The following is a 24,206-nucleotide window of genomic DNA, read 5'->3' as shown; positions in this document are numbered from 1 at the left end:
AATCAATCCCATTTTGGCCTCTAAAATAATGAGTGTTTCCCCAAGAGCGAGAGTATTACAACCAATCAAAGAATTTTGGCCGAACAACAATTGAAAGCGTTGCAGTTTCTGGCGAGATGCGTGTGATATTTCTTTGGCATTTTTTTTTGGCCGCTAAGGAGACAAGCCCCCCACCCTCGGCAGCGACGTCGGCAGAGCTCGCAGCAGAGCAGCGACGTCGGCAGAGCAGAGCAGCGCAGCATGTAAGTTGTACACGATAAATGAGAAATGAGGTTACCTACTTTTTAAGAAGGTCAATACGACCCAAAACAAATGAGCGAGTCAACGCCAGGCAGCGACGTCGGCAGAGGCAGAGAACAGAGAGTGGGAGAGAGAAAGAGAGAGGGCCACACAGAGAAACAGAGAGAATGAGCGAGAGAGCAAAGCTCAGTGACCATGTGAGAAGCGCCGACGTCGACTGCGCTGCCAGCGTAACATACCACAAACATTACAGCAAACGTTTTCAATGAAAACAAAAGTAGTACACGCTGCCGCCAACTGAGGCTGACGTCGACGTCGACGCCAACAGCGCGGTCAACGCCGGCAGCGACGCCGCCGCCTGACGTCAGCGTTACGCGCCAATGTAAAGTCCAAAGTGTCCAAAGTTGGTGACGAATTCGGGGCTAAGATTTCTGTGGCCACATGCGAGGGCGACTGCGCAGCCGATGTTGCGAGGGCGCGGCTAAAGTACAGAGCAAAAAATGCTGCTACAAAATAGTTTCAGATAAATGTTTAAAAACTTTGAGTAGGAAGTAATTTGAGTTATATCTTGCATTTTAGAAATAAATAAAATAGACAAAACAAAATTTGAGTTATTCTACAAAAAAAATCTATAAAATAAAGAACAAATCGGACTCCCTTGTTGAGTTAAAAAAAACTTTAAGTTATAGGAAATTTCGAGGTATAGACAGTCTTCAAAAGCTTTGGGTTCTAGAGAACAACAAGTTCTACCATAAAACCTATTCACTTTCCCTCAATACGCCCATAATGTTTAACAAAAGATATATACTTCCTAAAATCTTTTTTGAACAATCTGAATGGCAGTTTAGAAGAAGTGGTAATCGAACAATACCCAAATTTGTTACCATTATTTGTTACCATTTTCTATTTTTAAATACCTTATTTAAATTATAGGACCCCGATTAAGATATTTCATATGCCTGGTTTAGCCAGCTTTTTGTAAGCAAGAGTTTGGCACCTCTGCTGACACCTCCAAAGCGACCGACCGCTTGTAACGAGGCTAAATCGGAGCAGCGGCTGCGACGCGGGCAGCGACTGCGACAGTGGCAGAGACATAGCCGCTTTTGTATCAAGCACGCCGCCAACGCTTTATTTTTTTTCAGCCTGCTGCATTTTTGTCGTTTGGCTGCGCTGCCGGCGCTCTGCTCTGCTGCGTTGTTTTGCTTTTTGCTTTTAGCCTCCACCTCCTTTCGACTGTGTGCATTGTTTCATCGCGTTTTGTTGTAAACATTTCTGTTTGTTGTTTCGCATTCGAATGTTTGAATGTGATTGCGGATTGCGGGCGAGAATGGAGTGCTGTAATTGAGATTAGTTGCGATTGGGGCGCTTAGCCAAAGTCAAATTAACGGCTAGATGAGTGCAACTAATAATTGACCTCTACATTTTCGACAGAAACGAATATTTTATCAAGTAGTTGTCAACCAAACAAGATAATTTTTTTAAACCTATTCACACTTAAAACCCCAATGATTTTTGAAGAATTTAGTAGTTTGACACATAATTCATAATTCCGCCATTTCCAATAACTAAACATTTTCAATTCTGTACGATTTTATTAGCTGGCCTACTTTTCAGTCTTCAAACCTAACAAAATATGTATCTGAACTATTCGAATGTCTTTTTTAATTAGTTTTCATACTATCCTGTATTGTGCTCAGCCTTCAAACCTCTATAAATTTCTTGGTCATATGATTTTGGTTCTATAAAGAACCGAGTAATGTCTGGCGATAATAAAATTTTTATATTTTATTAAAGACAACATACGAAACAAACTCTGATTGAAATGTCACTACTTGCAATCACAATGTCGAAAGTGTCACTGATAATGTAATGTTAAGATAGCTCTGTTGGGTTCTTGACAAAATTGGGTTAAAAGCTGTTTCTGCATGAGAATCCATTAATTTCGCCTCGACCCATATCATAATACCCTTGGTATGGTTAACCAATTAGGTTGACAGTGATAGGCCGACATAATATGGCCACAAATTTTGAATCAATAAGTTAGTTAGATTCCCTTCCACCCACAAAAGCATACATACTCGTACGTCGTGTACGTCCATGGGATTGTTAGCCAGTTTTGAAGGCATGAGGGTCAATGATTGTAGCTCCGTTGCGGGTGGGTGACAACAACTACAACGAACCCAGTGGCACACACAGATACGGGGACACACGCACACAGATGACGAGACTCCCACACAGATACACTTGAATTGTGTCATTGTTATCGGGCGCGGAATCGTGAGTTTTGTGGCATGAACATTGAAATGAAATCATGTCATCGATATAAATATAGAACGAAAATGTGTTGGGGTCTTTTTCTCTTCCCCTTTATCTATGGCAAATGGCAACGTTTGAGGGTCTCCCAAGCCTGAAAATTATGGATTGGCTTATTAGGGAAAACCTTCATTCTCAGTGACCACATTGATTTCCACACCCCCATCGATTTGATAAAACCATGGGACCCTAAAAGCTCTTCAACAGGTTCAACATAAAACTCACACACTCTGTCAATCTCAGTGTCACAAAAGCGACAAACTCAAAGAACCTTGAATGACAAACGGCATATTGAATATGTCAAAAACAGTATTGGGTAATATTTGAAAAATGTCATCTTTTAGACATTGAAATTCTTTATTTAAGCCAATTATTGGGTAACTTGAACTAAAAGAAAAAATTCGTTTTTCTATAAAAAAAAATTACATTTAAGCTGATTGTAGAGTTGTTCCATTACATTATTTTAAAAATGTACTAATTCTTTTATATAAATATATGTATATTCTATAGAGATAGATTTTATACTTAAGATATTTATAAAAGATATATTAGATATGTATGTTATAATGTGTTCAAAGCTAACCAACTCAAGGAAGTGCAATATGAATATGAAAATTGGTACTTCCACATTTTTAATAAACACAGAGCCAACTAAAATTGCCCCCATATGTTGTTACCGCAAAGGTTTTCACATTGAAATATTATCAAATGTAATTACGCAAAATCATAGACCAAAACGACCTTATCGCACAAATTGAAACAGCAGCAACAATAGCAAAACGATTTTGTAACCCATGATTACAACAAACAAACACTCAGACACACACACTTGAAGGCAGAGGCATGTAATTGTAATTACAAATGGAAACACCTTCGTACAAAATAGAAAAAAAATACAAAACAAGTACAAAATGCTTGCACACACTTCCTCATAGACAATTAAAAAAAACTACTACTACACCAAGTCAAATATACCGTTACAAAAACAAAACATAAACAAAGTGGGGGGAGATTACTATCGTGCACATGTGTGCCCTTCTTCCTCTCCCCCTCTCACTCCCTCTCGAGACGATTCACCTTCGGTCAAATGAGGCTTGCATGCTCGCTCTCACGTTTTTTCTTTCACTCTTTCTCTATTTCGCTCTCTCTCTCATTCATTCTCTGTGAGAAAGATCGCTCAAAATCGTCGTCTACTTTCTCTCTATAAATAGTGGAAATCGAACTTCCAATGTAAGAGACATTTCGAAATCCGCGAAAGTGAAGCCCACAAGGGTCAAAATCTTACATCTCCCTCACCCTGGCACCCACATTCCTTTAATTTGTAATTTATTTATTTCTGCCTTACACTCTTTTGTCTATCACAAAAGGTTACAAACTACAATTAAGCCAATTTCTACACATTAAAAAATTGCCATTAATATTATTCAAATAAATTATTGGAGATAAACTATACTTTTCTCACAGAAAAAAAGAAAATGACATTTTTTTCAATTTGCTGAATTATAACTAAGGTTTTGATATTTTAATACCAAATAACATATTATTTTAATATATCACACCATCATATCATATTACTTTATTTTATGCTGTTTCTACTTTATTTTGCATGAAACTTTTCCATATTTTTCTCGTATTTCATTACACTTTACGAAAGCGAGGGGTCAGGTGATATTTATCTGCCATATGGTTTGCACTTGACTATAACGGTAATTACATCTAGGCACGGCATTGCCCCTGAATTTTAATGCAATGCACACACACGAGCGCATCAAATGTTGCACATTTCGTTTGATTGTTTCCTCGATTTCGCGCACTTGCCTTGCTTTTTGTTATTGTTGATGTATTTTTCATAGCTTAACGGTAATCACTATTTGCGACGACATTGAATTTTCATTACTAGCGTGGGCATTACTAATTGATCCGTAAAGATCATCAAATCTTATGACTGATTTTACATTGGAATTGGGGATTTCTATAACATTTCCTGTCCAGTTCAGGGGCAGCAAAATATATTAGTTAATATATTTAATCTTTTTACTGTTTTTCCTGAGTTTTGATTTAAAAAATACAACAAGATAAATTACCCAAAGATTTTATCTCATTTTGTGATAAGACAAAGTAATATAAAATTACCGCACTGTGACATAATCTTATCTAAAGAAAATGGCTGTAAACTGTCAGAGATTTATTCTGTAAATAGTTGATGAATCATGTTAAAAACAAAAAGAGTTTAAAAATATAATTTAATAGATAAAATTTAAATTTTTATGTAAAAAAGGATAGTGTTTCTTACCTGGCTAGAGCCATTCTAACATGAGATAGCCCTCCAAGAGGCAACGCCAGGGTATCCACTTTGAATGATTTTCTTCAACAACAACCCACACGGAACTCAAATGAAAAATCAAAACGTTTGCTTCGATTTTTCAAACTTGCTTATACTTGTATTTCTTGATTTATAAAATTACTAGTTATCCTTGTTTTTGGCACTTAATGAAATATCTTTTTAATGGTCTTGTTTAATTGTTAGCACATCAACGTCATCTTGATTTCAACCTGGGTAATTCAAAGAGGAATTGGTGAGGTTTGGCAAATTTAAATGTAAAGTGACATTATTATTTCGGAGTTTCAAAAACAACGACAGCACGCCTTGGAGTATGCAAACATATAATATTTATCAAACACTTTTGCGAACAAAGAATAACCAGATAAGCTCAATAAAAATAATACTGAGAAATGGCACATCAATTTTATCACATTCAATTGCGAGACGGACGTGTGAGACCATATAATGACCAAGTTCGGTACAACCCGTCGAATACGTGATATTTGCACGCGAAATTATCAAAAAAGCCAAAAGGCACACAAATATAATCGCGAGTCTCTTCTCACTTATACACCGAAAGAGAAGGGTGAAAAAACCAGCGTACAATGTTCAATGCCAAATCAAAATAAAAATAAAGCCAACAATAAAAGAAACTGAAACAACATCGAAAAAAAAAGTGATTCAAGTTATCAGCAGAATTTTGTATGATAAGCTAAATTAAACAAAGACTTTGGTGTGGTTCTCGTTCTATCTCTCTTTCACTCTTGTATTGATAGGTGGGCGCATCTATCTCTTTTTAGACTTTTGCACATGGCTTGCCGGCATTAAAAAACGCTCAGCCTCGGCCAAAAAGTAATGAAATCAATAAATACAAAATACGAAACAAAAAAACAAAAAAGCGAAGAGAAGAAACGCTTCCGCAGCTGGCCGGCAAATTAAATCAGTGCAAAACAGCTTTGGAGGTCACCACTGACGCCCCAGCCGCGACTAGAAGCAGAAACCTCCTAGAAGAAGAGACACCCTAGAAGAAGAATCTTCAGCTATAAGAAGACTATCCAAAAAACTACAGTGAGAAAAAAAACCAAATCAATATAAAAGCAAGCATCATGGATAGAGAAACTAAAAAGAAAAAACTACACACTAAATTCCATTCCATAGTCATGAGCGTACAAGGTTCTTCCTATATCACTCGATTCCACTTTTATACATACAAAAAACAATAAAGAAAAAACAAATACAAAAAAAGCTCTCAACCTGCGCAAGTGAAAAAGCTACAATTGTCTTTGCAAACACAGAAAAAGCTGCGCCGGCGTTTGCTCGCTGACCTCAGCTGCTTATTTATAACAAGAGCAAGCGAGATAGCTAAAAACAAGGGGAATAGGGGACGAGAGGGCGAACAAAGTTCTCTCATTTATAAACAATAAACAAAAATATTGGACAAGGGGCAGCACATGTTTTTAATTGAACTGCCTGAAAAAAGCTTTTTGCAAGTCGAAACATGTGTAACACACTGAAGCTAGCCTTCTCTTTCTACGCTTTTGAAAATTTCAATGCTATTTCGGTTATTTTTTTATACTTTTCCTCTCCATCTGGCAACCCTGCTTGCAAAGCTTGTTTGTTAAACAAATACTAATTAATATAAATTTAATCAAACTCGAATTCCGCATTATAAACTTGTGATTTGCGTCACACACAGAAAAAGAAAGAGAGAGTGGGCTATACGGGATAGGAATGAGAGGGGGCGTGATAGAGAGAAAGAGAGAGCGAGAGACCATTGCCGGGTATTAAAAAGCCGACTCTACCCAAAGATATAGAAAAAGTTGTCTTGCTTTCAGCTTCTTTTCTCGCTTTATTCTCGAGTGTCAAGCTGGAGGTTGGGTTTATTTCCATATAGCTGTGTATATAGCCTAAAACATTTCGAAGGGCGTTAGATTGAGGAAGTTGTTAAGGCATGTTGTCGTCGTTTTTGTTTCTGCCAAAGCTATTTTGTCATTCACTTTGTGTGTTTAATTGCGCGTGTTTTTGAACTCCAAAGACTATAAGAAAATATTTTAGTTTTCGGCTTTTATATTAAGGTCACTCGTTTAAAACTGCTCGATATTTAGATAACTGCGTTTTTTCGTTAACTAAAAAAATTCTAGACACACTTTGGATACGCTTTTAGCATTTACCGTTGCGAATTGTGGGTGTTAAATGGGAAAATCGGTTAGCAACACACACGATGTGAATTTTTTCCGTGAAAATCACACACAAACTACTACTCGCTACGCGCAGCAGCTGACGACTGAAGAGCTTTTTTCTTAATATATATTTTTTTGTTTTGCTTCAGCTTGTGTGTTTGTTTTGCTTTTGCCGACAGAAAGCTTTATATTGGCCAAGAGAGCAAGCCAGAGCTTTGGAAACCAGCATTTTTTGAGAGCGAAGACAAACTATAGATTTTTATTTCTCAAAAAGAAGATAAAATACTTCAAACATAAGCAATAGTTAAGACACATTAATAAGCTATTACTTTTAAATATATGTTTATTGTATTCCATGGTTAATACTAAACAAAATACTCAATCTCAGATAAAAAAAAATAATCAATTTTCGATTACGAAAACTGTGCTGAGAAATATTTTCCTCTATATTATTCATATGAAAAAAAAATTCATTGCATACTTCTAGACATTTAAAAAGTGATTTCAAATCAGAATTATGTGTCACTCAAATCCAATCAGAAACAATTGATGTGAGATAACTACAAATTAAAATTTTTTAATGAATAAAATTCATTTTCTTAGGAATTAATATAATGTATATTATGGGAAATTTTAGTGTACATAGGTAATGTTCAACTTTAAAGACTTGCAATTTTCGAACATTCTAAATACCCAAATCTAGCTAACAAAAAGCCAAGTTATCAACACTGTAGAACCAAGTCAAAAGCTCTGTTCTGGATGTTTGGTGGTGGTGGCTGTTGACTCTCAAGGCCCTTATCAAGGCTATTTGCGGGGAGAGCAAGAGAGCAGCTTATCAGATAGAGAGGGCGATAGAGCTAATCCCCAAGAATTAATGGTTTAATAATTGGCCCAGGCTCTGTTCAATTGTAATCCCGACTTAATTGCAGATATCTTACAGAGAAACTCACCTTGTTTATGTTATTACTGCTGTTCCTTCCTGCAATTTACAAGCCGCTGCCAAACAAGTTAAGATGTCTGCAAGAGAGGCAAGAAATTCATTAATGTTGACAATTATATTAATTAATTTAATGATGCTAATAAATATTTTTTGCAAATAAACCAAACTCGTTTTCATCTGGTTTTGATTGGTATGTAACAGTAGCGATCAAAATTGTAGAAGCAAATGTTCGAGTAACTGTAATAGTTATAAAACAATCACAATACCATAAAAATGTCATGTAGCCATTGGGAACACAAAGTTTTTAACTTTTTGTTGTAATTTTCAATTTGAATTTTCTTTCACAACTCGTTAAATAACGTAAAATATCTTTTAAATATGGTACATGTTTTATTTTTACTTGTTTAAATTTTTTTCAGTTATAATTTTGACCGCAGCTGTTATTTGTATTTACAAAATTATTTGCATACACCCGAAGAATTTTAAAAACAAAAACCCCATATTAAAACAGAAATACACGAATCGGTTCAACGTCTTTGACTTTGTATGCCGCACGCTGCTGTTGTCTTTATATTATTGTTGTTGCCTTTGTGCTGGGTTGCTTATGTACTTAACCAAAGTCGTTGCCACTCGCTGCACAAAAACAACAAAAATAAAGTGAAGCGGCAGCAACAACAAATTACTTTGACAGCACAAAGTTCTCCAGTGAACAACCTGAACATCGGGGAGCGCTTCCATAAACGTCAAAGTCAACAAAGCGGGTCAAAACAGGCAAGCGGAAAGTTTTGGGGCGGAGAGAGTTCGGTTATAAGTAGGATATTGCAAGTCACAAGTTCTTCAGAATATGGGGATAGCCCCTGGGCCTAGGTCAGTTCGCTTTGGCCCACACAAGAACTTTATCAGTTTGCGGCAGTTTTTGATAAGCAAACCAGTTCTTCTGGTTCATTAAATATTTGATTAACCCAAATTTATGAGTTGTGATTATACTAATTGAATACGTTTTTAAATACTACATTTAGATTAATTTTAATAAGAGAAATGTGAATTTTTTATAAAGGCACAAAATTAATCTGATTAAAAATAAAACTTTTATTATAATTTATATGCTCTTTGTTTCTTCCACCTAAAAATGAGTTAAAATATAAACTTGTAAATGCAGGTTTTCTGTCATTATCAATTTGCTATTTGCCGTATCACCGTATTGTTGTCTAGGAAACCGAACCAAATATAACCTGCAAATATTATAATGCTTAGTCGGCAACTTTTATACGAACACAGAAAGCTTTACAATCGCCTTGTCACTATGAGAAGGCACTATTGCCCTATTCCGGCAAACAGTCCGAACCTACCTCTCCTGAAATCGCTCGTTTCAAGTGGCTTTGTTTGGTCCCAAAGATAAGGTATGTAATACTATGGTCAAATGGCGAAATTGATTAATCAACGCGGAGGAAAAACCCTCTAGCGACTATAAATTAGCTCGGACCCGACCAGTTAGTTTCGGTTTGCCACACGAGAAGTGTGGAAAAAGAAAATATATCGATATGATTGGAATAGTTCTATTGATCGGTGCGATCACGTTGCTCTATGTCTACCTCAAGTGGACATTCAGCTACTGGGATCGCAAAGGTTTCCCATCCATTGGCAGAAGCATTCCTTTCGGTGCCCTGGAAGCCGTGACGAAGGGAAAACGATCCTTCGGATTGGCCATTCACGATTTGTACAAAACGACCAAGGAACCGGTAGTGGGATTATATCTCACTGTGAGACCTGCGCTTCTAATCAGAGATGCTCAATTGGCTCACGATGTGTTGGTCAAGGATTTCGCCAGTTTTCACGATCGTGGTGTTTATGTGGATGAGAAGAACGATCCAATGTCCGCAAGTTTGTTTGCCATGGAAGGGGCTAGTTGGAAGGCCCTACGCACAAAATTAACCCCCTCTTTTACCTCCGGAAAACTAAAGGCCATGTTCGAGACCTCCAATTCCGTTGGAGACAAATTAATAGCCAGCATAAGGGCACAAGTACCCCAGACAGGTATCAAGGAGCTGGATATCAAAAGCTTAGCATCAACGTAAGTTAAAAGGTTCTCTACTACAAAAAATATTAAAGTCAAAATGATAAAACATTCCTTTATAGCAGAACCAATTTACGTACATTATATAATATTATTCTTAAGTGTTTATTTTGCTAAGTCCTCTTATAATGATTATTGACCTTATCGGTAATATAACTAACGAGCTCCATTTTGTATTTCTTCCCAGTTATGCTATTGATATTATTGGCTCGACTATTTTTGGCCTTGATGTCGATAGCTTTGCAGATCCTAACAATGAGTTCTTGACCATTAGCAAGAAAATCAATCAAAACACTATTGAGGATATTGTTCGTGGAGCATCGTTATTCCTTTTCCCTGGGTAAAAAAATTAAAAATACTTTTTAAAACCTAAAAACTAATGTTTAAAACCATACAGCCTGGAGAAATTCTTTGTCAAAATTGGTTGGAAACAGGAGTCAGTCGAACGAATGCGTGAATTATCCAATCGCACTGTCGATCTAAGGGAAAAAAACAATATAGTGCGAAAGGATTTACTGCAACTCCTCCTACAATTGCGCAATCAGGGAAAGATCAGTACTGACGACTCCGTTTGGACCGCGGAGAGTACTAAAAATGGAGTAAAATCCATGTCCAAAGATTTGATTGCCGGGCAGCTCTTTCTTTTCTATGCAGCCGGTTTTGAGACGACGGCATCTACAATATCCTTCACTCTCTACGAGCTTACACAAAATCCTGAGTTGATGGAAAAGGCGAAGGAGGATGTACGCCGTGCCATCGAAAAGAACGGGGGAAAACTAAACTACGATGCCGTTGCGGACATGAAGTACCTGGAGGCCTGTATCTTGGGTAGGTTTAAAAAATTAGTTTTAGTATAAAGTTTAATGAAAATTATAAATTGAAACAAACTAACAATTTAAATTTTCTTGCAGAAACCACTCGGAAATACCCCGCCCTTCCACTGCTGAACAGAATCTGCACCCAGGATTATCCTGTACCCGATAGCAAGTTGGTAATCCAGAAGGGAACTCAAATTATAATCTCCCTGTTGGGACTGCATCTGGATGAAGAGAACTTCCCTGATCCGCTCAGCTATCAGCCAGAACGTTATCTGGAAGATGGCAAAAACTACAACCAAGCTGCTTATTTGTCTTTTGGCGAGGGTCCTAGAATGTGCATCGGTAAGAACCAATCCCAATTCAAAATATTTAAGGGAAAAATATAAAGGGATAATAATCTCCTGGGCTGACCCCATTATTATTTATATTTTATAATGTTTTAATGTCAACGTAGTTCAGCAACTGAGTTGCATATATTTGTTTTTCCTAATAATCCAGTAATATCCCAATTTACCAAATCTAAATTCTCGTATAATTTTTCTTTGTTCCAATTTTACTTAATAGCTTTAAAATTGTAGAATTTTAACTGAAAATTAAAATTTTATTTTATTTTCCAGGTGCCCGCATGGGAAAGGTTAATGTGAAGATAGCGATTGCCAAGGTCTTGTCAAATTTCGATCTGGAGATCAGAAAGGAAAAGCGTGAGATTGAATTTGGAATTCATGGAGTATCCCTGATGCCCAAGGATGGTGTTCCTATACAATTCTCCCTCAAAAAGTAGACTACAAGTCTACTTTCATTTTATATATCATTATTATCATAACGGATATTAATAGAATTTTCTGTAACACAAAACTATTAAGTTTACTTGTATTAAATATTCTGACAAGGGTGTTAAGGCACATACGCCAGTGGTAGCAGTTAAAACAAGTTTTTGGCCGGTATATATTTGTTTGTTTAATATCTATCGACATATACTCAATTTTCCAACCAAGAGTCTAAAAATAAAAAATGGTTTTAAAGGCAAGGTCAATAAAGAGCGAAAGAACTACCTGTGCTTGGTCTGGGATGCTACATATTACGACCTGTAAAATTAAAGAAATAAATAATTAAAATAAAATTACCATATATTTAGAGACGACTATAAGCGAATATGTGGAAAAACAACTTAGCTATGTCGATTTTCTTGTTATCTTCCGATCTTTTCAATGAAAGCTATATTAAATAGTCGTCTGATTATGTATTTGTACGATTATACAAAATAACAAGAGAGAACGCTATAGTCGGGTGCCCCGACTATCAGATACCCATTACTTAGGTAAAGGGAGTGCGAGGGAGATGGAGATAGAAACTTTGATCACGCATAACTTTTTAACGAATGGTCCGATTTGAAAAATTTCTTCTACATTTCGATAGGTATTGATAAACACAATAAAACTGCATTTTTACTTTTCCGAAATATTTAAATTTTTAAAATCGTATATAAGCGATTGTGGGCGTTAGAGGGGGCGTGGCACCTTTTTGAAACAAACTTGCGCTGCGTAGGAACTCCTAGAATCTGCATGCAAAATGCCAATCTTCTAGCTTTTATAGTTTCCGAGATCTCAGCGTTCATACGGACGGACAGACAGACGGACATGGCTAGATCGACTCGGCTAGTGATCCTGAACAAGAACATATATACTTTATAGGGTCGGAAACGCTTCCTTTTACCTGTTACATACTTTTGCACGAATACAATATACCCTTTTACTCTACGAGTAACGGGTATAAATATATTTTATTACACTTTATATGATCGGAAACGACTTGATCACTGCGTTGCAAATTTTTGACTGAAATTATAATACCCTCTGCAAGGGTATAAACCTAGACCCTTTTTAATCAAGCTCAGTGACATATAGAAACTTGTTAGGTCCGTATTTACGACATTCAAAAAACTTTAAATTTATTCAAGGTTTCGTTATAAATAAAGGTTATTTATAAACCATATTTTTATAAAACCAGTATATTTTCTTTTAAAAGCAGGGTTCTATAAATGAATGACAGTTCCCGCAAATAAAATAATGCTTCGTCAGAATGTTTTAGTTGCCTTCACAGAACTTCTAAGTCACCGTATCATACCAAGAAGGCATTTATAAATGACCGTGTCACACTGACAAGGCACAAATCTATATGGGAGGATCTTCTAGGTAAATTAATAGGCTGACCGAACCTACCCCTAAAAGAACCACTTGCCTGAAGTGGCTTTGTTTACGTCCGTGCCGAAAGATAAGGTAATAGCTCGGCCATATGGCGGAATTGTCTAGCACACGAGGCGATTGGGAGAGCCCCTTAACGACTATAAATCGGCAGTCGCCTCCGACCAGTTAGTTTCGATTTAGAACGCGAGAAGTGCGGACAGATAGTAAACAAAATACAATCAAATGATTGGAATATATTTACTGATCGGTGCAGTCACACTGCTCTATGTCTACCTCAAGTGGACATTCAGCTACTGGGATCGCAAGGGTTTTCCCTCCACCGGAGTGAGCATCCCTTTCGGTGGCCTGAAATCCGTGACACAGGGAAAGCGATCCTTCGGAATGGCCATTTACGATTTGTACCAATCGACCAAGGAACCTGTTGTCGGAATATATCTTACTTTGAGACCAGCTCTCCTGATTAGAGATGCTCAATTGGCTCACGATATGTTGGTCAAGGACTTCGCCAGCTTTCACGATCGTGGTGTTTATGTGGATGAGGAGAACGATCCCATGTCCGCGAGTTTGTTTCAAATGGAAGGAGCAAGCTGGAAGGCACTGCGTAACAAGCTTACGCCTTCTTTTACGTCCGGAAAACTAAAGGCCATGTTCGAGACCTCCGATTCTGTCGGAGATAAATTGATAGCCAGTATGAAGGCACAATTGCCTCAATCGGGCAGCAAGGAGTTGGAACTTAAGAAACTAATGGCAACGTAAGTTAAAGGGTTGGGTAATACGTAATAAGCTTGGCATATTTATATTGAATAACATAGCAAACATAACATTGAGTTGATTTACTTTTCTATTTGCTACTTGTATATATTAAAGCTGTTCAGCATACTTAATTAAAAGATAGGCTTACGCTTGATTGCATACTTAATAGTAAATAGATAAGATTTTCCAGTTTTTATAAAATTCTGCTTATTTGAAAAGTTTTTTTTTGGCAGAAATCTATTCCCAACCCGAGTTTTTCCTTTCATTAAGTGATATTTAATTAAAAAACGTCAAAAATACTAATTTATGACCCTCCCTAATTGTAATTGCAGGGAAAGAATATTTTTTTAATGTGGTATTTCACAACTGATTTGCCTTATCTGATAGATAACTAACAAGCACTTTATATTTTTTCCTTAGCTATGCCATCGATATTATTGCAACGACTATTTTTGGCCTTGATATTGACAGCTTTGCAGATCCAAACAATGAATTTCAGGTTATTAGCAGAAAAGTCAATCGTAGAAACTTTGAAGATATTGTTCGTGGAGCATCTAGTTTCCTTTATCCCGGGTAAGACTCAAAGAAATTAAAATAAATAAATAAATTCATAAACTATATGTTTTGTCTTTTGTCTTAGCCTGGAAAAGTTCTTTGTGCGAATCGGCTGGAAACAGGAGGCCACAGAAAGGATGCGCGAGTTGTCAAACCGAACAGTCGATCTCAGGGAGCAGAACAATATTGTGCGAAAGGATTTGCTACAACTTCTCCTGCAGTTGCGCAATCAGGGAAAGATCAGTACTGATGATTCAGTTTGGACAGCGGAGAGTACAAAAAATGGAGTGAAATCCATGTCGAAAGATTTGATTGCCGGGCAGCTATTTCTGTTTTACATAGCGGGCTATGAGACAACGGCATCCACGACATCCTTCACTCTCTACGAGCTCACCCAAAATCCGGAGGTGATGGAAAAGGCGAAGGAGGATGTACGCAATGCCCTCGAAAAGCACGGCGGGAAACTAACCTACGATGCCATTTCGGACATGAAATACCTGGAGGCTTGTGTACTGGGTAGGTTCTGTTCCAATTATCACCTTCAGTTTGAGAGAAGGGATGGAATTCAAATTTAACTAAATTTCCTATTTATTATTTTCGATTCAACTAACTATTTAAATATTCTTACAGAAACCGCTCGCAAATACCCAGCTCTTCCACTGTTGAACAGAGTCTGCACCCAGGATTATCCTGTGCCCGATAGCAAGCTAGTAATCAAAAAGGGCACACCAGTTATAATCTCCCTAATTGGAATGCACCGGGATGCCGAGTACTTCCCCGATCCACTTAGCTATCAGCCAGAACGTTATCTAGAAGATAACAAAAACTTTAACCAGGCGGCATATATGCCTTTTGGGGAGGGACCCAGGATGTGCATCGGTAAGCGTTAAACTGATAACTTTGGGTAGAATCGGATCTGTAATCTCTGTTAAGTTCGGTGTCAACTTAGTTTAGCAACCGAGTGGTATTGCATATTTGATAATCCAGTTGTCGTATAATGGTCGAAACCTAAAGAAATTGAACTGAAAATTAAAATAATACTTTATTTTCCAGGTGCCCGCATGGGAAAGGTGAATGTAAAGATAGCGATTGCCAAGGTTTTGTCGAATTTTGATCTGGAGATCAGAAAGGAAAAGCGTGAGATTGAATTTGGAATTAATGGAGTACCGCTGATGCCCAAGGAAGGTGTTCCCGTTCGTCTTTCCCTCAAGAAGTAGCCACTAAACTTAGATTAGAACCCTATAAAACCTAGAAAATAAACTGCAATTTGTAAAAAAGAAAATATCGACAAACATTTCAATTGGATGCACTTCTCCCTCACACGCAGGCACACACACAAACACACACGCACACAGTCTCGTACGCACCTTTGTAAATGTAAATAATTTTTTGTTCTCTGCTTTACATAAGTCGCGCTATTTACTCGACATTTACGGGGTATTGTGTAAACTTTGGCTGATCGACTGCACTTTCGCAGGTGCCCAGAATCTCCATATGACCGGGAAATGCACTTTTTCCAGCTATGACAACACAATATGGCCGAAAAAATACTCTTTCACTTTTTCCAGGCCAAGTTGTGTGAACTGCGCCACACACACACTCCCGCACGCACTGGGGACACGCACACTGTCGCACACGCGGCGATGACGAAGGCCGCAATTAATGCACTTTTCGCGGCTAATTCGACTGCACTTGTTTAGCGACGATTCTTTGCTATTACTTTGCAAATTTCCAAATAAATACGACGAATTTGGCAAATCAGCGAATCACTCGCTTCCCATGCTGCGGCACACACTCCCACGCTTACTCCCACACCGACGCATACATATGTTTGTCGCCAGCGATCCGGCAACGCCGCGACAATGCAACTCTGGCTGGCCATTTGGCGGATTCGGCTATTCTCCGCCAAACATTCAATAGCTATTTTTAAATGACCTATTTTCAGATCATTCGACGTAGGCCATATTAAAACTAAAGTTTTGGTAGCCTGTTATTAATTTTAATTGCTTTTTATTTTAAGTTCCATAATTAGATTTGTTTACCTTAGAGAAGTTCATTTAATAAGCATATCAATATTTACTAGCTAGAACTAGCTATTTTCGGTGTCGCCCTGCAGTCCGGTGCAGCTCTGTTCGTGTTTTTCCCGCAACTGGGTGGCAACTCTCTTGTTTTTCTCGGCTGATGAAAAAGTTGTCCAGATAAAATCAATTAAATAAGAATTGCAGTAAAATCAAATTCTCAGTGAAAGTGCGGCTGCACGGCATACAAAATAGAGTAGTTATACAAGGAGTTACGAGTGCAAAAATCCGGAACCCAGCAGGCGTACGTGTGTGTTCGTGCGTAGTCCGTAAACGTCACACAAAGACGAGGCTCACGCACACAGGGAAAGAGAGCGGAGCCCGACTATTTACTTTGATCACCACGTAGTAACTAGTTAAAACTAGGGATAATCAGTGATTACGGCTAAAAGGCGACATGGACGGCAACAAGGACGAGGCGCAGCGTTGCATCGATTTCGCGGTCCAGGCACTCGCCGAGGGCAAGATCGAGAAGGCTGAGAAGTTCCTGCTTAAGGCGGAAAAGTTGTTCCCCACAGAGAATGCAAAGAGTAAGGATAACGGGACAGGGATCTTTGTACCCCATAAAATTTCCATGACCAAGTCAACCTTCATACTTTCTTGGCCACCCTTTCTGTAACCGGTAATCTTCCACATTCGTTCTTATCTATAAAAACAACAAAGATACATGTGTTTTTGCACGGTATGAAAAACGGTGGTCTGATGGTAATCAAACGTGGTATACCTTTATAAGTGCGTATTAAACGAGTCAAAACTATTTTATTGCTCTGTTACCTCTAAAATATAGTATGCCAACCTTGATTAAATAATGTTATACAATAATTAATACCATATTAAGTATTTAAGTATCCAGTCAGGATGGATTTAATTATCACCATATTTTTATAAAACTCTTTTCTTTAACCATTTAAAAAAACCATTTAGAAATTGTAGTCCATCGAAAACTAAACCGAATAATATCATATTATTAGACATTTCAAATATCTTTGCCCTCTGAAATAGCATAAAATAAAAAATTACCCTTGACCTACTGACGTGTGATTATCCAATCTTGTAGAGCTACTGGCCCAGGTGAAGAGCACCTCGGGCAGCGGCAGCAATGGCAAATCCCGATCAGCGGCTGCAAGCGATGAGAAGGACAGCGGCCCTAGAAAGCGTGTGAACTCCGATTCGCGGTCCAATGCCCCAGATTACACCAATGATCAATTGGAGGCGGTGCGAAAGATCAAAAGGTGCGTAGAATACACTGATTTATTATAATAAAATTTTCTTTCAAAAATGTGTCTTTTATAAATACAAACATTTTAATATATAAATGTTAAGTACTGTAAAAAAATTAGCTGTTCTGTTTCGAAATTAACCTTTACCATATTTTACCTACTACCTAATAGATGTAAGGACTACTACGATGTTTTGGGCGTCAGCAAAACGGCAACGGATTCGGAGATCAAGAAGGCGTACAAGAAGCTAGCTCTGCAATTGCATCCGGACAAGAACAAGGCCCCCGGATCGGTGGAAGCATTTAAAGCTCTGGGCAATGCTGCAGGTGTGCTCACGGATGCCGAGAAGCGCAAAAACTACGACTTGTATGGCAGCAATGAGTCGCACAATGGTCACGGAAATCATGGAGGCGGTCACCATAGACATGGCCAATCTTACGAACAACAATTCCCGCCTGATATCAGTGCCGAGGAGCTGTTCAACATGTTCTTCAGCGGAGGAATCCCACAACAGAATGTATTCATGCGGCAGCAGCGACGTCGTCATCAGGCTCGTGAGGAACGCGATGTAAGGACAAAATCATAAGGAACTCAAACTTCTCAATTTAAATTATGATAAATAGCCGAAATGTATAAAAAATCTTTTGTCTTATGACATTTTCTCTTTGTTTTCTAGGGAAACAATTCTTCAGCTTTGATCAACTTGTTACCCATCTTGCTGCTGATTGGTCTCTCAATGATGTCGTCGTTCTTTATCTCAGATCCCATGTACAGTCTGACGCCCTCCCAGTAACTAAACCCCAAAACCCTCCCGAAAGTTCAAAACTAATTTAGTTTTCTTTTTTAACCACCAGTAAATATTCTGTGAAGCGCGAGACGAACGCTCTGAAAATACCCTACTATGTGAAGGATAACTTCTATTCAGAGTATCAGGGATCGGTGGCCCGATTAGAGGAATCCGTGGAAGAGGACTTTGTCAATCATCTAAAACACTCTTGCAGTCGAGAGCGTAATTATCGTAAGCTCAGCAAGTAAAACCTTTGTAGCATGTATTAATGAAGTGCTTTTTAAGGCGACTCCATGCTGGCCAAGGCGCGTACCTTTGGCGATCGGGACCTGTACAGAAAGGCGCAGAACATCAACACGCCGTCGTGCGAGAATCTGCAAAAGTATTTAATCACATAATTTAGTTAATGCTGCTACACGAAACCATACTTCCCCAACCCCCCATTTTAAACCTTAACTGGGTTGTAGTCTACCTAATTTGCTTTAGTTGTTATAAATGAATTTCATTGTCTGTTTTGTTTCATAATTTATATGTCTATTCAACTACCTCCCTCTCTCCCCCACCCAAAACGAATCGGAATGAAACGCATAGAACTGCTATGAGACGTCAGGTTTTCCCTAACATCGTATGGTAGCAGGATCGATCGATCGATCCACAATATTAATTCTATAGAGCAATCGGCAATATGTGAGAGCGAAGCAAACGCAACTGCCAAAAAGTCATATATACGAGTATAAGTGGGAGGCTGAGACGAAGGACTATTGTTTTTTCATTTAGATATCGGATAACTATAAACATAAATTATACTTGGATACGCAAGATCACATAATAATAGTCAAATTGTCAACGGTTTTTCTTAAGGACACGAGTGCATGGGCAGTGGCGATACTCTGAATAAAATTGCAAGTTATTATTACACCAAAATAAAATCCTTTTTCGAGGAAAAGACTTGTTCTCTTGTGGGCTTAAAAGTTTGTTTGTTTTCCTTCGCTAGAGTTTATAAATGTACAAATAAAGCAGTGTTACGCTACATAAAAGAAACAGACGGCGGCTAGTGCAGGTTCCCCAAGCCTCTCAGTTGCTGATGATGGCTTCCAAGGCGGCTACCACATCGCCGCTCTGTTCGCGGAGGACTTTTTCGGCCTGCGCCTTGCTAACCAGCAGCTCGTTCATCTGAAACGGGAGAATATTGGAAACATAAGTATGGGTGTCGCAAAAGCGATTGATTTTTTGGCTGCATTGTATATTAACTCTATAAATTAATGAAGGTTGTTATCTTAAAAATGAGAAGAAGCTATCTAATTTAAAGGTCTATAATAGCATAAAATAATAATCTAAAAAGTACTACAAGAACTACCAAATGGAAGCGTACTATTGCCAATGTAGATGGAATACATTTTAATAAAAATCTAGCTGCCTGGATCAATCAAAACAATGCTTAAGTTTTGGGTACGTACAATCAGTTCAATATCCTCCTTCTTGACTTGGACCTTTTGGAGCTCCTTTTCCTTGGCCACTCGCAGTTCGTTCTCCTTGTTTCGCTGGTTGCCAAATTGTTCCACGGCCTGTTTTTTTATATGAAAATTATATCTGTTAATTATTGGATTATCTGCTGTATAGGGAAACTACTTACACTGGATATATTGGCCGCGGATATCTCTTTTTCTTCGGCATAGTCCGTAACACGTTCCAAATCTAGAAAAAATATATAATTCTTGTATTTTGTTCATTTAACTTAACTTAAATGATTTAATGTCCTAATAACAATCTTTAGGTCAACCAAAGTAAATTAGAAATTTGTGCAGATATATAAATGAAATGATATGCAGATATTTTTAAATTAAAAGGAAAATTACGGAAAGCACATTTAAAATTCTTTTAAAAAATAACCAACTATTGACCGCCAAAAATAGGTGACACTCTAATTCATAATAATTCGTTGATAGATGACTCTTTTTTGCAATTTTTTTTAGAGGTGGGTGGGGGGTATGTTAAATATTTACCTGCGGCGCCGTCGTCATGCCGTTTTACATCGGATTTCTTCTGTTTCTGATCCTGTTCATCATCCTCCACCTCTTCTCTACCGTTAATTTCCTCAGTTTCCGTCATTTTCAATAGTTTCCGTCTGTTTTATTTAATAAATTATCAGAAATTTGTACGTTTTGTTCGGCACCTCGTGCGAATAGGGATGGCCAATAAACGATGACACTATCGATATGATTTAGTCGGGGTTGTTGGCGATGATCGATTATTTTCTTGCAGCGTTGCCACGCTGTTTGCGTTGTAATCGTTTTTCGGTAGCCCTGTCTAAAAGCGCGCACAGTTTGAAAATATATTTTATTATGTTTGTACATTTACAACCAAAGGAATAGCAAAATCATCAGAACGGTAAGAAATATTGTCATTTTTTTGGAAAACAATTTCAATACATTCAATTTTGACAAGTAAAGACGAGCCTCAAACTTTTTTATAAAGACGCGGAATTGGAAAAGTTATTAAAATGACTAAAAATTATAAATTAACATTAGCTATTCATTAGCTTTATGGTTAAAATCAACCTAAATCTGACCATTTAGGTCATTATTGTAAATACAATTTTCTTTAAATTGGATTTGAAGTTAAAGCTGCAGTTTATGTGTCAACCGCAAAACTAATTAAAAATGTCTAGCAAATTAAACTAAAGAGACTGCTTTTGTCGTTTTTCTCGCTTCTTTTGCACATTGGAATTTTTGTGTTGCGGTCAAAATGTTAATTATAAGTTTGATGCCCGGGTGTAATTAGATTTTGCAGCGCCCGAGACATGAATACTTCTCCACATCCTTTTTTTCCTGGTCTCCTGGCGGGGTTCCTCTAGAACGTGTATTTCAAATGCCATGTGTGTGTCACTGTGTCCTGTTGACATAATCGTTTGCCATCGTGATTAATTTAATTGTCACTTTGACGTAAGGACACTCACAGTTCCTCCTTCTTTCAGGCTTTGCTTGGGTTGAAAATCAAGATTAATTAGCATCCATGACCATGGGCGGTCAACATCATTTGTTAGGGGGATTGTGTGTGTGTGTGTGTGCAAGTGGGGGTGCGATGGGGGTAAAGTGTGTATGTTCAATGAAGGGGGTCCATGGGGGTGCCAACATATGCGCTCTGCATTTAATTCGATTTTATTTTGGCAACAGCGGCTTTTTCGTCAGTATTTCGCATGCAGTGCGCAGGGGATAGGAAAATAAAAAGGAAAGTGGAGTACAGAAATTCTGTTTTTTTGAGAACTAACATACTGAATACCCTTACAAAATATAAATATCAATTTTATATAATAATTTTATAGTCCTGCTTTGTCAATTCGAAATTAAAAAAATTAAAAACTTACAGCATTAAAAAGGCCTACATTTGTTGTTGCTTAAGTTGTGTTATTTTTTTCATTTCTAAGAATTATAAGAAATATTAAACTTTTAGTTACTTGGAAAATCTATAATAACTCTGAAAAAGGGTATATAAAAAGGGAAAATGAACTTATTTTACCCGGAAAATGCCAGCTTAAAAGCAGCATACATATGTGATTGGCAGCAACAGGCATTGCATTGTTAGCCCAGTTCTCATTTTCCCCCAAAACCCCCTTCCCCGTTTTTCCCCACTCACGCACACATTTTTTTTCGTTGGTCTTGCGTTTGCCAATTGGAAATTAAATTATGGTGCTAATTAGCGCAGCACATAAATTAAGATGGCAATTTCGGTTGGCATTGTGGTTGGCAATCGCAAATTGAGCGTTGCATATCTACAGGGGCATCCTGTTTCTGTATGTGTGTGTGCCTGTGTCTGTGTTAGTTGGCACCCGAAAATTCTCACAGTAAATTTTTTGCCACTTTTTGGGGGTACAAAACTGAGTGGGAGAAATTCGCTTGCGTGACGTAATTTAACTTGCATTGTCTTCTCGAAGGGCAAACATTTTTGTCGATTTTGTTGTTTCCCTTTTGGTGGTTACTTTTTGCGTTTTACATTCGTTTTTATTGTTTCTTTTTTAGGTTTGGCTGTCGTTATTGGGTTTTTTTTGGCTTAAGTTTTAAGTGTGTGATATAGATGTAAAGATAGGAAAGACGACACGCCATAAATGTGTTATCAGGATTGTGTAATAATTTAAAGGCCCCAGAAAGTTGATATATGTGTGGTTTATTTTTAATGGTTTACAAATTTGAAGATTTTTTTAAAAAGAAAATAGGACTATTGTAAAGCTTTTATTTAATCGATATCGGAGATATTTGTATGAACATATCATTTCTTTAAAGCCATTTCAAGAAAAAAACAATTTTTTAAGTTTAAATCTAATTGTTAATCAATTTAGAACTAACTTTTGTCTTGAGCTTAAATTCGTAACCCCCAAACTTACATATTTTGATTATCAACTTTGCACCCTGAATGAAACTCAGGTGTGTTTCTGATGCCGAGAACCAAATTAATTCAAGGATTTGGCCATCCTCCCCCAAAAATCAAAATTCCTGCTGGCTCAATGAAACCACACTCCCTGCTCCATTTTCCGGATTTCCCTTCATGAACTGTGTGCGAAATGCAATTGTGTATGCACATACAGTTGCGGTGAAAATAGTAGCATTCGATTTTTGCCTTTGTTTTTCAAAATGTTAAAAAAGTAAATTTGTTGTTAGTTGTCTTAAAAGATTAAAGGCTTCAAATTAACTGTCATAAATGATATAATTATAATAAGTTTGCAAATGAAGATGAAATGAAGATTATCCTTAAAATTTGTATATGTTTTTATAAATTTTATTTAAGACTTGAACAAATTTTTGCTACATTATTTCGACTTCTACTGTATAAATGCATTTGTCTGTGTGTTTTTCAGGACATATCGTCTGTGCCAAATGATATTATGCTGTGTGTTGGCGGTGGCCGTGGTCAGTCAATAAATAAATTAGCATAGCAAATAAATTAAGAAAATGCAATTTTCAAGAACTGTTGCACAGACGGCGCGCTGAGGTCCTGCAACCCTACACAATTCCGATGAAAATGCCAATTCAAGGACAGTCTTTAAATTTGGGTTTGGTTTTTGGGCTGTGAACGTTGCCGTTTCTGGCTCATTGCATGCATAATTGACTAGCAAACTCAATTACGCTAATAACACTCGAAAGCCGGGCTCAAATCTAGTGTGTGTCCTTAAATATTTATGTCTATGGGTGAGCGCTTGACTGACGCCACCAGAAATTATCCTTATAGCAACGAGAACCAACCCAACTCAGTTGGAGAAAAAGCGAAGATGGGGACAAATAATTGAGCCATTGAAGGCGCTCGAATGGTCAGCAAAAGTTCCAACTGTAACAGATAGCGAAGTAGGAAAACTTGCTCCTTGCAAGGATACTTTAGTGAACAAGGATTGGGGTTATCCTTGAGGTAGAGAGGGGCATATCTGAGTTTCTGTGGCGAAGGCGACCTATTGACGACCTTTATCGGGCTGTACATAAACCATAATCGCAATTGGCAAGTGGTCGCCACTCGAAGCAGCATCCTTTTGGCTATTGTCATGCTTCACAGCGTGGACACACAGCCACCGATCCACTGGCACACACGCACGAACGCTACAATTGCAAAAATAATCACTGCTTTATTTTAATCAAATTTATTCAAGGCTGAAATATTTTACTATTATTTGAATTTATTTGTTCTTTTGAATTGCAGTTTCTAAGACAAAACATTTGCTTTAAAAGCAAATGTATATAT

The 24,206-nt window shown here is 37.6% G+C and overlaps 4 protein-coding genes and 1 long non-coding RNA gene across 6 annotated transcripts in view; 3 read left to right on the top strand and 2 right to left on the bottom strand.

The window, feature by feature from the left end:
* LOC108044099 overlaps nt 1-16,224 on the bottom strand; it is a 42,354-nt gene extending 26,130 nt beyond the window's left edge. Inside the window, exons 1-2 of one of the 2 annotated variants that reach the window (XR_006417520.1) lie at nt 15,768-16,224; nt 8,007-8,073 (exon numbers count right to left, since the gene is read on the bottom strand). This is a non-coding gene — a long non-coding RNA (uncharacterized LOC108044099). Of the gene's footprint in view, nt 1-4,846; nt 5,107-7,047; nt 7,187-8,006; nt 8,074-15,767 lie in introns of those variants that run through there. The other variant, XR_006417521.1, reaches the window with a different exon arrangement.
* Nucleotides 9,474-11,937, top strand: LOC108044098 (probable cytochrome P450 6d5). The gene is made up of 5 exons (XM_017122971.2): nt 9,474-10,067; nt 10,258-10,410; nt 10,468-10,898; nt 10,982-11,230; nt 11,506-11,937. The coding sequence occupies exons 1-5, from the start codon at nt 9,538-9,540 to the stop codon at nt 11,667-11,669; spliced, it is 1,527 nt and encodes a 508-aa protein (XP_016978460.1). The 5' UTR covers nt 9,474-9,537; the 3' UTR covers nt 11,670-11,937.
* On the top strand, nt 13,256-15,682 carry LOC108044097 (probable cytochrome P450 6d5). Its single transcript, XM_017122969.2, has 5 exons — nt 13,256-13,844; nt 14,266-14,418; nt 14,486-14,916; nt 15,031-15,279; nt 15,454-15,682. The coding sequence occupies exons 1-5, from the start codon at nt 13,315-13,317 to the stop codon at nt 15,615-15,617; spliced, it is 1,527 nt and encodes a 508-aa protein (XP_016978458.1). The 5' UTR covers nt 13,256-13,314; the 3' UTR covers nt 15,618-15,682.
* Nucleotides 16,225-16,545: 321 nt separating the features above from the next.
* Nucleotides 16,546-19,010, top strand: LOC108044100 (dnaJ homolog subfamily B member 12). The gene is made up of 6 exons (XM_017122972.2): nt 16,546-17,008; nt 17,536-17,710; nt 17,870-18,266; nt 18,375-18,487; nt 18,553-18,716; nt 18,771-19,010. Exons 1-6 carry the CDS (start codon nt 16,876-16,878, stop codon nt 18,881-18,883), a joined length of 1,095 nt encoding a protein of 364 aa, XP_016978461.1. The 5' UTR covers nt 16,546-16,875; the 3' UTR covers nt 18,884-19,010.
* Nucleotides 19,011-19,440: 430 nt separating this feature from the next.
* LOC108044101 (huntingtin-interacting protein K) lies at nt 19,441-20,707 on the bottom strand. Its single transcript, XM_017122973.2, has 4 exons — nt 20,489-20,707; nt 20,119-20,180; nt 19,943-20,050; nt 19,441-19,658 (listed from the first exon to the last, which is right to left on the bottom strand). The coding sequence occupies exons 1-4, from the start codon at nt 20,592-20,594 to the stop codon at nt 19,560-19,562; spliced, it is 375 nt and encodes a 124-aa protein (XP_016978462.1). The 5' UTR covers nt 20,595-20,707; the 3' UTR covers nt 19,441-19,559.
* Nucleotides 20,708-24,206: the final 3,499 nt, after the last annotated feature.

Source organism: Drosophila rhopaloa, unplaced genomic scaffold, assembly GCF_018152115.1.
Source record: "Drosophila rhopaloa isolate 14029-0021.01 unplaced genomic scaffold, ASM1815211v1 contig_167, whole genome shotgun sequence".
In the NCBI taxonomy this organism is placed as follows: domain Eukaryota; kingdom Metazoa; phylum Arthropoda; class Insecta; order Diptera; family Drosophilidae; genus Drosophila; species Drosophila rhopaloa.
The sequence above is the reverse complement of the archived record's forward strand: the minus strand, read 5'-3'. Positions and strand labels throughout refer to the sequence as shown.

Excerpts from the sequence above, each read along its gene's own strand:
- LOC108044098 (XM_017122971.2), top strand. The coding sequence starts at position 9,538 with ATGATTGGAATAGTTCTATTGATCGGTGCGATCACGTTGCTCTATGTC. Across the intron at positions 10,068-10,257 it reads ATCAAAAGCTTAGCATCAAC|TTATGCTATTGATATTATTG; the intron begins GTAAGTTAAAAG and ends ATTTCTTCCCAG. Across the intron at positions 11,231-11,505 it reads GGGTCCTAGAATGTGCATCG|GTGCCCGCATGGGAAAGGTT; the intron begins GTAAGAACCAAT and ends TTTATTTTCCAG.
- LOC108044097 (XM_017122969.2), top strand. The coding sequence starts at position 13,315 with ATGATTGGAATATATTTACTGATCGGTGCAGTCACACTGCTCTATGTC. Across the intron at positions 13,845-14,265 it reads CTTAAGAAACTAATGGCAAC|CTATGCCATCGATATTATTG; the intron begins GTAAGTTAAAGG and ends TTTTTTCCTTAG. Across the intron at positions 14,917-15,030 it reads CCTGGAGGCTTGTGTACTGG|AAACCGCTCGCAAATACCCA; the intron begins GTAGGTTCTGTT and ends ATATTCTTACAG.
- LOC108044100 (XM_017122972.2), top strand. The coding sequence starts at position 16,876 with ATGGACGGCAACAAGGACGAGGCGCAGCGTTGCATCGATTTCGCGGTC. Across the intron at positions 17,009-17,535 it reads CCCCACAGAGAATGCAAAGA|AGCTACTGGCCCAGGTGAAG; the intron begins GTAAGGATAACG and ends CCAATCTTGTAG. Across the intron at positions 18,488-18,552 it reads TACAGTCTGACGCCCTCCCA|TAAATATTCTGTGAAGCGCG; the intron begins GTAACTAAACCC and ends TTTAACCACCAG.
- LOC108044101 (XM_017122973.2), bottom strand. The coding sequence starts at position 20,594 with ATGACGGAAACTGAGGAAATTAACGGTAGAGAAGAGGTGGAGGATGAT. Across the intron at positions 20,181-20,488 it reads GCATGACGACGGCGCCGCAG|ATTTGGAACGTGTTACGGAC; the intron begins GTAAATATTTAA and ends TATTTTTTCTAG. Across the intron at positions 20,051-20,118 it reads CCGCGGCCAATATATCCAGT|GCCGTGGAACAATTTGGCAA; the intron begins GTAAGTAGTTTC and ends ATAAAAAAACAG.